General features: G+C 36.9%; 2 protein-coding genes across 2 annotated transcripts; both read left to right on the top strand.

Moving 5' to 3' along the window:
• Positions 1-2480: 2480 nt before the first annotated feature.
• LOC141630110 (protein FAR1-RELATED SEQUENCE 5-like) lies at positions 2481-2993 on the top strand. Its single transcript, XM_074442984.1, has one exon. It carries the CDS (start codon positions 2481-2483, stop codon positions 2991-2993), a length of 513 nt encoding a protein of 170 aa, XP_074299085.1.
• Positions 2994-3050: 57 nt separating this feature from the next.
• On the top strand, positions 3051-3770 carry LOC141630109 (protein FAR1-RELATED SEQUENCE 9-like). Its single transcript, XM_074442983.1, has one exon. It carries the CDS (start codon positions 3051-3053, stop codon positions 3768-3770), a length of 720 nt encoding a protein of 239 aa, XP_074299084.1.
• The last annotated feature ends 7701 nt before the right edge of the window (positions 3771-11471 follow it).

Raw genomic sequence — 11471 nt, 5'->3', positions numbered from 1 at the left:
CAATTTTTAGTATAAAATTGCACTATTTTGAATTAAAGTTATACTCGTAAAACACTGAAGTTCCACTACTGAGTATTAAAGTTACACTCGTAAAAACACCGAAGTTATACTCGTAAAAAGTAATAATATTTTTGACTAAAGTTACACTCATTAATTAGTGTGGATTAGTGAAGGAGTAGAAAGTGTGTTAAATTAGGCCCTTAACCACCCTTTTTGGATGTTCATCTTAGCCATCCATCTTCATCATCCAAGGGCCTAGATGAGGACTTATGGACTTAAAAGGATATAGTGGACTTAGTTTCTCTCTCCCCCCCCTCCCCCCTTCTATCTCTCTCTCTCTCTCTATCTCTTTCTCTCTCTCTATCTATCTATCTATCTATCTATCTATCTATCTATCTATCTATCTATATATATATATATATATTATATATATATATTATATATATATAGAGAGAGAGAGAAAGAGGCGGGATCCGGTGAGAACGAACACTCGGTGCAAACGGTGAGAACGACCAACAATAGTAGGATTTTAAACAAAAAATAGCACGGGATACGTACCTCGTTCACACGTGAGTAACCTGCCTATTTTGACAAAAAAATCCAAAATATCTCTTTCTCTCTCTACTTTCCAAAACTTTTCCCCCAAATCAAAACAAATATTTCTGCGAAAAACATAGAAAATTCCGCGAAAACCATAAAGCTACAGCTGCCAAAATTGACGAAATTGATCATAATCAATGACGTTGATCATCTAATGGATGTACGGTTATAATATTTTTCGGATTGATTTTGTGTGATTGATGCATGAACAATCGATTTTGTGATTTCGATTGGCATTCCAGTATTATTTCAATCGTAGAAAATTATGGATGTTGAGGGTTTTAGCGATTTGGGGAAACATACTGATGCGATTGTTCCAGCTGTTAGAAATGATATCGTGCAGTCATCATCTCATCTAGGTATGTACATCTGCAAATCAGTTGAGATAGCCTTTTTTATAAATCGTTTCATTAAAATCGTTTGATTGATGTATCTATTGATATATTTGATGCGTATTCATACTAATTTAAACATAGGAAGACAGATTATTACGCTTGCTGATCATGTTTCATTAGCCTGATTGGTATTATAAATCGATGAGTCTGATGGATAAGAACAGTTGTCTTACCGGTCTGGTTAGTGTATGTGATATGCAATTTGTTTGAGAGTTGATTATTACACTTGCTGATCATGTTTCTTATGCACGTTATACAATATTCTGTGTAGTTCAATAGCATGTATATTAGTATAATTGATGTAATTGTCTTATATGAAAAACGTCCCTGGTAGAATAACGAAACCGCCCTTAATTAACAAGCGTATATGAATAGCGTATCCATTAGTATAGTTGATGCGTCTGTGTTTTTCAGCAGCGTATCTAGAATTATAATTAAGGGATATACCGATTCGTGTCATAATAAGCATTTGACTTTCTGCCTATGTCGTCATTATTAGACGTGATTGGTGTATCTTGACGTCTACGTTAAGTAGTCGATAATAAAAATACGATATGTCGGCGATCGGCACAAATTTACGTGTTAATTTCTCGTGGTTTTTTGTTTTCTAATTGATTTTGTGCTTTTGACTAAATTAGCGTACACTGAAATTATATTTTTTGTGCATCGCTTATTTGAACTCACGCTTATACCCATATGTTCTCTTCAGTATAGCGTGCATAGATGCAGGCTCACCAATCATCGAGACAACCTCGAAGGAAAGAATACCTGTATGTGCGCCAGAATTGAAGCCTGTTTTGGGTACGCTCTTTGATAAACTAGAGGATGGGCTAGAATTCTATAAGGCTTATGCTGCTAATTCTGGTTTTAAAATAAGGAAGTCGACGCAACGAAACATAGACGGGGTTGTCATGACTAAATCTTGTGTGTGCGGTAAAAATTTGAGAAAGTAAGCCTTGAGGGAAGGTAAAAAAAGAGACAGAGAACTAGAATTTTATGTAATGAAAAGATTTTTTTCGAAGAAATGAAAAAGGACAATATGTGATTGCTGACTTTCATGAAGGTCACACCCACCTCCTCTCAACACCAAACACAGTGGTGCATTTGACCGAGTCACGAGAATTAACTTTTGTACATAAAATCATGATTTTTGAGAATTCTAAAGTGAATAAGGGGCCTGTTCAAAGCTTTGGGATGTTCAAAGAGTACGTGAAATGGTATCAAAATGTAGGGGCATCACTCGAGGACTTCAAAATTTTTTGGAGGGATGTGAAGAAATTTATTAAAGGGTATGACGCGCAAATAATGATTGAAAATTTCATGCACAAAAAAGCCATGTGTAGTTCGTACTAATTTGATTTTGATGTTGACGATCGTGGACGACTATCTAGGGTTTGTTGGTTTGACCCTATAGCTATAAAGAACTACAGTCTCGTTGGTGATATGACGTCTTTTGACACGACGTTTAATATGAACACATATAAAATGATATTTGCACCTTTCACGGGGGTTGACCATCACAAAAAATGTGTGACATTTGGAGCAGGACTTATAAGGAAAGAGACTGATGACGATTTCGTATGGTTGTTTCGGAATTTTCTGAGCGCAATGAGCAATAAGTATCCTGTGTGCATAATTACTGATCAAGATAGAGGCATAAAAGAAGGGGTTAAAACAGTGTTCGGGGATAAAACTCAGCACAGATATTGCATGTGGCATATCATGAAAAAGCTGCCAGACAAGATCGGAACTACGCTATATAGAGAAACTAACTTGAAAGAATTGTGCTCCTGTGTTTGGGCAGAAGATATCGAACCGTCTGAGTTTGAGGAACGGTGGTGCTCAGTTATATCCTCATACGGGCTGACCGACAATAAATGGTTAGATACGATGTTTGACAAAAGGGATTCTTGGATCCCAGCATATTTCAGGGATTTATTTATGGGTGGACTAATGAGAACCACGTCCAGGTCTGAGTCCGAGAATAGCTTTTTCTGAAATTTCATGAACCCAAACTTAACTTTGGTTGAGTTTCTTATGAGGTTTGAAAGTGCTATGGACGCTCAACGATGGAAACAGTCCAAATTAATAGCCGAGTCAAAAAACTCCTTCCTTTATCTAGAAACGCCTCACCCTTTGGAAAAACACGCTTCTGAGTTCTACACCCCAGTGATGTTTTCTGAATTTAAAAACGAGTGGGTGGCTGCTTGTTTCACCTGTGGTGTTAAAATTTTAGTGGTTACTACCAATGACAGAATCCCCATTATTGATCGTGAAGAAGACAAGGTTTACTATGTTAACTTTATCTTTAACGAAATGAAAGTGAACTGCACCTGTAAAAAGTTCGAGAGACATGGAATTTTGTGCCGTCATGGGTTTTATGTGTTGAAAGAACAAGGCCTTGACAATGTTCCAGATCAGTATCTGTTAAGTAGATGGAGCAAATTGGCAACATGTCAGCCGATTTGTAATAATGTGCCACATACTTTAATTGAAGATTGTAACTCATTAGATGTTAGACGGCACAAAATTGGTACCCTATGGTCCGAGGTGTTCTCGTTTGTGACACTCGCTGAACAAAAACCTGAGTATGTGGATGACTTAATGGGCATTCTGAAAGGTTTCAAAGACAAGATAAGCGCACAAACCAGTACGTCAGAATGTAGTAGTACTAGTAACACAGGTGATAGGATGAGGAACAAGACTAGGGAACTTGAGATGCTGTTAGGAACAAAAATACCAACAGAAGTGGTTGTCTTGCCTCCTATTCAGTGAAAGACGAAAGGGTCTGGAAAACGAATGCTGTCCCAAAAGGAAAAAGCTATGAAAGAACAGAAGAAAGCGCCCAGAAAATGCAAGGCTTGTGGAGAATTAGGATTTCATGATAGTCGGAATTGTCCTGGGAGAGTATGATTCCATTCATACAGGTACGCTAATATTTGTGGTGTATTCATTATTAGAGAATATGGAAAGCAGATTGAATTTGTAAGATGGTACTTGATTAAGAAATAGTATTGTTGTATGTACAAAAATTTGTAACCATTAATGTTTGATATCCTTTTTTTGTTTCAGGATTGAACAACGAAAATAGTTGAGCATCACAAACACAAAGATATTGATTAATGGCAGAATGATTGAAGACTTCATTTTTGAGCTGTTCTATGTGATTTTTGATCATTTTTTATTTTGATATTTTTTTTTTCTTTTGTATGTCTTTTATTTTTTATTATTCGTATATCACAAGATATTGAATCTGCTCGTTTTTTATATGTGAATTGGTAAAAAGTGAACTTTCAGCTATTGTCCAATAACTGATGATTTCCTATTTATGTGCAAAGGACAAAAAGTGTGTATATTAACACGACTGTTGCACATGTTTTACACGAGAAGCGTACCTATTAGTATTATATGTGTAAATAAGTAGCGTAAAATATTAATAAACAATGATTCGCGAATTTAAGTTCCATAGACAAAAACATAATATTGTATGACATCTAATTATCTATTACCTGATGATTTCATTTTTAACCCACTAAAAAAAAATATTCGGTTGTTGGTGGGTTGTGTAAGTATATATTATTAATATGTTATCACGATTGCTGTTGTGTCTATGTGCAAAAGTAAACAAGCGTGTATATTAACACGATTGTTGCACATGTTTTATATGATGAGCGTACTTAGTAGTGTAATATTGTATGACGATTAATTTTTCAGACCATTGCTACATAGAAAAAGAAGAGGTTGCCCAATTTCCAGCCCATTGCCACATAGACACCACCATTTGTCTAAACACAAATAGACAGAATGGGATGCATATCCTATATATTATCCACAAAAAGTAGGGGCGATGCCCTTCCATTACAAACTGTCAAAACTATCATGATTCCATATCCAACAGGATGCCACAGATGAAAACAACATGAACCAAAGGCATTTCAAAAGACGCATCATGAACACAAATGTCGGCGATACTCAGATAACCGTAAACGAAGTTATTACAATGCAACAGAACCCCAATTACACCATCACAAAGTCCATAAGATATACATGACTTTTAGTAAGCCTACATGTCAGCCACAATCCTGCCACATTCCTGCCAAACGCAAAGCCGCTTCCATGACTTTTAGTAAACCTACATATCAGCCATGAGAAAAAAACGATGTAAACCTTGTACTTAAATATATGTGATTAGTTAAATCTGACGATAAAGACAAATGAAAAATGAGATTAATTTTGAATACCTGACGCTTGTTCTCCTGCCAACGTAAAAATTTGAGCGCGACGTCCTTCCTATATGCAGCCTTAAAGTTGCTCTTGTCTTCCCACAGATCTCGGTTGCGTCCAGCTTCTAACCACTTGATAACATGAACGCCGCAATCAAACTTTCACCAAACAAAACTAAAATAAGTACCAACACAGGCGGTCTTACTATATCATCCGTGCACAAACACCTTATGTCCAGCATACAAAAATCAAATAAAAACATGGGACATATCGTCGCGACGCACATACTGCATTAAATGTACCTAGCAACTGACTTAGTGTGACGTACTCAGGTGATAAGTAAATAAAAAAACATGTGTACTTACATATTTTGCTGTTGAGGAACATTAAGGGTCGAAAACTTAGCTAGAGGCACCCCTACAAGATGCTTGTACCCTTTGGACCGGCATAAGATCTGGAAGACATTACTAGCCTAGAACAAAACGATACATTGAACCTATTAGTTATGAATCATTAAGGAAAGCATTTTCTGAACGAAAACATTTAGAATATTAATAAAAATATACCACTTCCGCAGCAAGTTCAGTGTCAGCCCGGATATCCTTAGGACGTAGTGAGTTCAGAATATAGTTCGTCTTCATCTCCAGATCACACACGATAAGAAACCAGTGTTCGTTATCAATAATGGGTATAAAAATCTGTTGACAAAATTACAAGACGTATGGTATGAATGAAATGAGTTTGATCTTCATAAACGAAAAATACAGAGTGTTACATACCCACATTTAAAAAGACAGAACAATATACTTACAACTTTCACACACACCCCATCTTTAGGCATATATGATGTTTTGATGTAATTGCGACCAAGATTTTTATCTCGTTGAGGATTGAGATGCTAAAATAGACAAACATATCGATTAGTAAGTCAAACATACAAACTGATAATATTAAGTGAATCACAGATGAAAAGGGTAACACTCACACGTGCGGTTGATGGGATATACAACAAATCTGGCTTGAGCATAGTTGAATAGATCCCGAACATATCGATCACCTAAATTGAAAAAACGAGTGTTGTTGTATACTACATAAAATAGAAAGAAACACGTATGAAAATTAAGAACTGACCATACCATATCCGCAACCCATTTCCGAGGTCTCAGAGAGCACATGCCCTCTTTTGTTACTTGCCCAAAGCTTGACTCGACGACTATGTCACTACAAAAATAACGTATACACCAACGAAAAAGCTCAGTATGTGCTATTTCTAACAACGCATATAAGGTTGACAAGGTAAACATGCTAAAAGGATGAAACATTACTCTTTAGCTGATTCTCCCGCACGTAGAAGGAACACGTAGTCTAATAGGTGCGTATCAGTATATTCCACTTCCTGTAAAGCCGCTTGTTTCCTTTAAAAAAACGAAAAAGGAAAATATAATTAGTAAGATTAACGATCACTTGCAAACATAAAAAAAAAAATATGGGTGCTTGCCCGGATTTCACGTTGAGACGCTTCGCAGCCATCAAAAGTTGTTTTGATAATTCGTTCTGAGGGCACGACAAAATAGCAAAACAGTACTTTATCTTGTGTTTAAGAAGGACCTTGCCAATTGCAGCCCCTGATCTAGACTGGATGATTCAATATGTGTAAAACTTGTTAATGAGAAAGTTGTGATTACTTATTTCTTAAACGTACATAGACTAAAAAAGGACGTATCTTACATTTATGACCTGAGTTTTGAGCATTTGGCGGCACCCCGTATATATCTCCATGTAACACATCAGATAAATGCCATCGTCCACGACGTAAATCACATGCGTTTTGGGGACGAATTCTTCACATGAGTAAAACTGGACTGCCTTAAATCTGGATGATTTAGGGGTCATGTCACATCGAACAAAATCCCTCTGAAAAAGTCAGATTACCATCAGAAACATTAACGGAGTGAAAAAATCTAAATCCAACGTTTGACAAAGTAAACTGGTATGCGCAAAATCATATTCTCACCACCATGCGAACAGAATCAGAGAAGTCTACTGAATTAAGACGCATAGGATGAATGACTTCAATCTTTCGCGACACCATGTTAACACAAATCAGATGCGGCTCACGGAGTGTAAATGGGAACAACATCTGGTTTTGAAACACATATATTAGCCTTAGTGGAAACATAAAATGGACAAAACTGACGAATGTTACTAAAAATAAAAAAGACATATTTGAAGCTCACCAGTTCGACTTTATCGTATTCGGTTATATTTTCACATCTAATTCCCTAAAGTTAAACATATTCAACAAAAATAATAAAATCAGGTAGGACGATAGCATATTAATGCAAGATTACCTATATAGGAAAACACATCATTGATTAAAGCTAAAGGTTAAAACAAACATAGATCAATCATAGGATAACTTACATTATGAGTAACAAAAGTGTATAAACGCAAAGGGGATGAGGCAGCTTTTAACTCCTCTCGCTTGTTCAATATATTAGCCCATGCATTTATCACATTTGTAGAAATAGTTGTGTCTGAGATAAAGGACTTTAAATCGTATCTTCTTAGCTGGAACAAACGATTCCTGAACAATACCTCGCTGAATATAACAAGACAGTCAGAAACATTAAACAAAAAATATAGATACATTCTGATATATTAAAGAATTACCCCACAAACTGATCACGATTAAACATTTAACTTGAGATTGAAATAGGTTGTAAAAAAAAAGATTATAAAATACTTATCATCAGATCCCTCCTCAAAAACCAAGTCAGAAACATCTTTCTCCGGTTGGCTCAATTCATAAAACATAGATATATTCCTTTGAATAAAGGGTGACTTGTATACATTTGGAATAACTACGTCTCTCTTGTTCTCTATGTTGGTAGCATGGTGGACTATGTGAACTGATTCAGGAGCAGCAGACGGGGGGAAACAACAGGTGCATTAGGACATTCCGGAGAACCAGCTGGCTGCGATTTATCTTGAGATTGAAATAGGTTGAAAGTCGGGAACTCAGGAGCAACTCGTCTTTTCTTTAGTACAAGTATATCCACTGGATCCTTGTTGAACGCGTTGCCCAACGCGATGGCCGCTGCCACAAAGGTAGGATCGTTCCAATAAGGGTCATCATTGGTCCCTTCTAGTGTAGATGGAACACGACCGCCATGTACCTCGGAGGCTGACCTACCCCCTGTAGCAGGCGTCTCCTTAACAGTACGTGAATCTTGCACCTGAACCCGGGGCAACAACAGATTCATCAGTGCGCATGTCATTGCCACCAACAACTGGGTCACCCCGTCCGCGATCCACTTTTGTCCCAACCTCATCTTCAGGTACAATAGGTGGTGTTAACTGGAGACCCCCTAGTAGAGAGTCTACTATGGCGGACAGCTTACAAACAACTGCAGAATTCGGCATTATACGTTTGGCATTATTAATAGAATCTGCAAAATTCTGAAATGCAGTAGCAAGGTCTTTCGCTGTGCTTGCCAGCGTTTCAATGCAAGAACTAACATGTGATCTGTTGGCATCGTGCCCATCACGTCCATTGTTGTCAGCCGCATCATCCTCATCATTGCCAACAATATCATCATCCTGAGACACAACATCAAGTTCTGTTCTGCCACGGCTCTCCACATACCCAGAACCAAAGCAACCTGGGTGCTTTACCAACTGCGTATCAATGAAACCAGAACCAAACCAATGAGCTTCCCTTTTTTCTTTAGATATTCGCGAAGATATCGCTTCCTTCGTCCATGTACATAATGTTGGGAACACCTGCTCAACTGTTCTAGCCTTAAAAACCATCCTATCGAGGTAAATGAAAATTAGAACCATTATAGGACCTTTATAGATCTTCTTGCAGCTCCCATTGGCCTCCTTCTCCTTCTCATCCCTCCATTGTTCGACACTTGCAATTAAGTTTCTTCGGGTAAAATCGGACCATCTCAGTTTTGGAATTAAGGAGACATCGCTCAAACACTTGAGTATTCGCAAACTTGGAATACTTCCCTTAATTCCCATAAGAAACGCAGACACAACATATACGATAAAATTTATCTTGAAATCGTCCCAACCTTGTCTTTGTTCAGCCATCTTATGCAATATCTGGGTGTTGGTAACTTTGTCAACACCCTCAAACTGAGACTTCCATGCATTAACCATCTCTACAAACACCTCGGTCTGCTCAAAACGAGTCGCTTGCACTATTTCTACCTCACCCATAGGTAACCCCGTGGCAAGATGAACATCTTCATCACGAATAGGCAGCTGGTTGTTTAAGAGGGAAGACGTGAATGGATCAAATCCTGAGATAAGCCAGTATGCTAACTGCCCGGGAAGCATATCCGTTTTAAGGCACAAGATACCGCCAAAGCCCATCTCTTGAATGTCTGAGATTTTATTGTCGGAGAGGCCACTATTGATGAAATGTAGAAGACCGCTAGGACTCATCCTTGTTTTCAATACCGGAAAATCTTCAGAAGGATCACATCCAACTTGTTGCATACTTGTGACAGGTACTTCTTGATGTCTACTTGTCCCTGCTCCGTCTAGTGTCGACGTTTCTGAACGTGTTCTCTTCATAATGACACATGTAATCATAAACAATGTAGATGTCAATGTAATCAATGTACCTAGCAAACAACAAATGCGTATGGACATATGTGATAAACTGAACCTATATCTCACGGTGCAAAACACATAGTAGCCTCATTGAAAATGACCAAGCTAAACAAAAACAAGCCATGAAAAACGTTTCCAGAAACAATATGCATAGGTACATTGATACACACAACATAAACTAAAAAAAGTATCCAGCAACTTATTCAACGTACGTATAACCCGTATAGACGTACCAGACTTGCACGTTACCCTATAAATGAACAAAACTCAGATCAACACACAAACCATCCATGCAAAAATACTCTCCCTACATACCAAGGGCATCACAAATACGTTGCAGGTGAAAAAAAGAAATTGAAGAACAAATGCAGATATGGTCACCCTCTTGAAAGGGCACTGCTGCAGTCATTGTTATTAAACTCAAAATAACGTACATATGGACTAAATAGACGTGGTTAACGCGTATTAAAGTGCACCTGCACCCTAAAATACTCTTTAAGTGTAAAACCCCCACTGAAACACACAACAAAACAAAAAAAATAATAATAAAAAAAAAACAATACAAAAAGTCAGATAAAGCATATATCAAGCACCTTATGCGAAGCATACAAAAATGCCACAAATACGTAGGACATATCATCACGTCAAACAAACCACATGAATGTACCTAGCAACTGACTTAGTGTGACTGATAACCGTTGTGACGTACCTAGCTGATACGGAACCATTTAAACGTATAAAAAAGGCAGATAAAGCAGACACAAACTTAATTCTGAAAAGCAAACACAAAGACATAACGTGTAAAATACACATAAAATTAGCTCGACAACAAAAAACAACAAAAAAAAGGTTGTAAACAACACAAATTTCAGGAAGAAAAACTTCAAAACTACAATCATGTTAAACTTAGAATGATAACACAACAAAAAGGAGAAAAAAAATATAAAATCGAACCAAAAAAGTAGGGAAAATATAATACCTAGTTGAGAATACACCAAGACGACGATGCTCTTCAATTGAAACGGAACAACAACCTGCATGCAACCGAACGGAAGTAAATATCAAATAAAATCAATGAATAAGCCGAACATAAACAAAAATAAACCTAAAATTAATCACGACAGTAAAACAAATACCTAATTAACAGAAACTCGACCGTAACGCAGATAAACTTGCATTAATGATTTCAAAAGACAACGACGAAGTTAGATACAGCTTATTATAGGATAATTCAGCTTAATAAAACAAAAAATCAAAGAAATAGGCATTAACAACTAAAAGTGGAAGCTCAAATCATACCAAATTACTTGCGAAATTTATAGAAATAGAGAGATTAAGGAAAGTAGAACGAATAAACGGCAGACGAATGATAATCGATCATCGTTATCAACAATAAATTCACCGGAAATTGACGAACAAATGATTTGGGGAAAAAATTAGGGTTTATGGTGATTTGGGGAAAAAAGGTAGAGAGATGAACGAGATTAAAAAAATGATAGGAGATAGAAGGAAATGAAAAAATATCACAAATATATATGAACCGCGAAAATTAGAAAAAGTAAGCAGACCGTATAAAATATGTTATAAAATCCTATTGATGTAAGTCGTTCTCACCGTTCT

The sequence above is a fragment of the Silene latifolia genome, chromosome Y (genome assembly GCF_048544455.1).
Source record: "Silene latifolia isolate original U9 population chromosome Y, ASM4854445v1, whole genome shotgun sequence".
In the NCBI taxonomy this organism is placed as follows: domain Eukaryota; kingdom Viridiplantae; phylum Streptophyta; class Magnoliopsida; order Caryophyllales; family Caryophyllaceae; genus Silene; species Silene latifolia.
The sequence above is the reverse complement of the archived record's forward strand: the minus strand, read 5'-3'. Positions and strand labels throughout refer to the sequence as shown.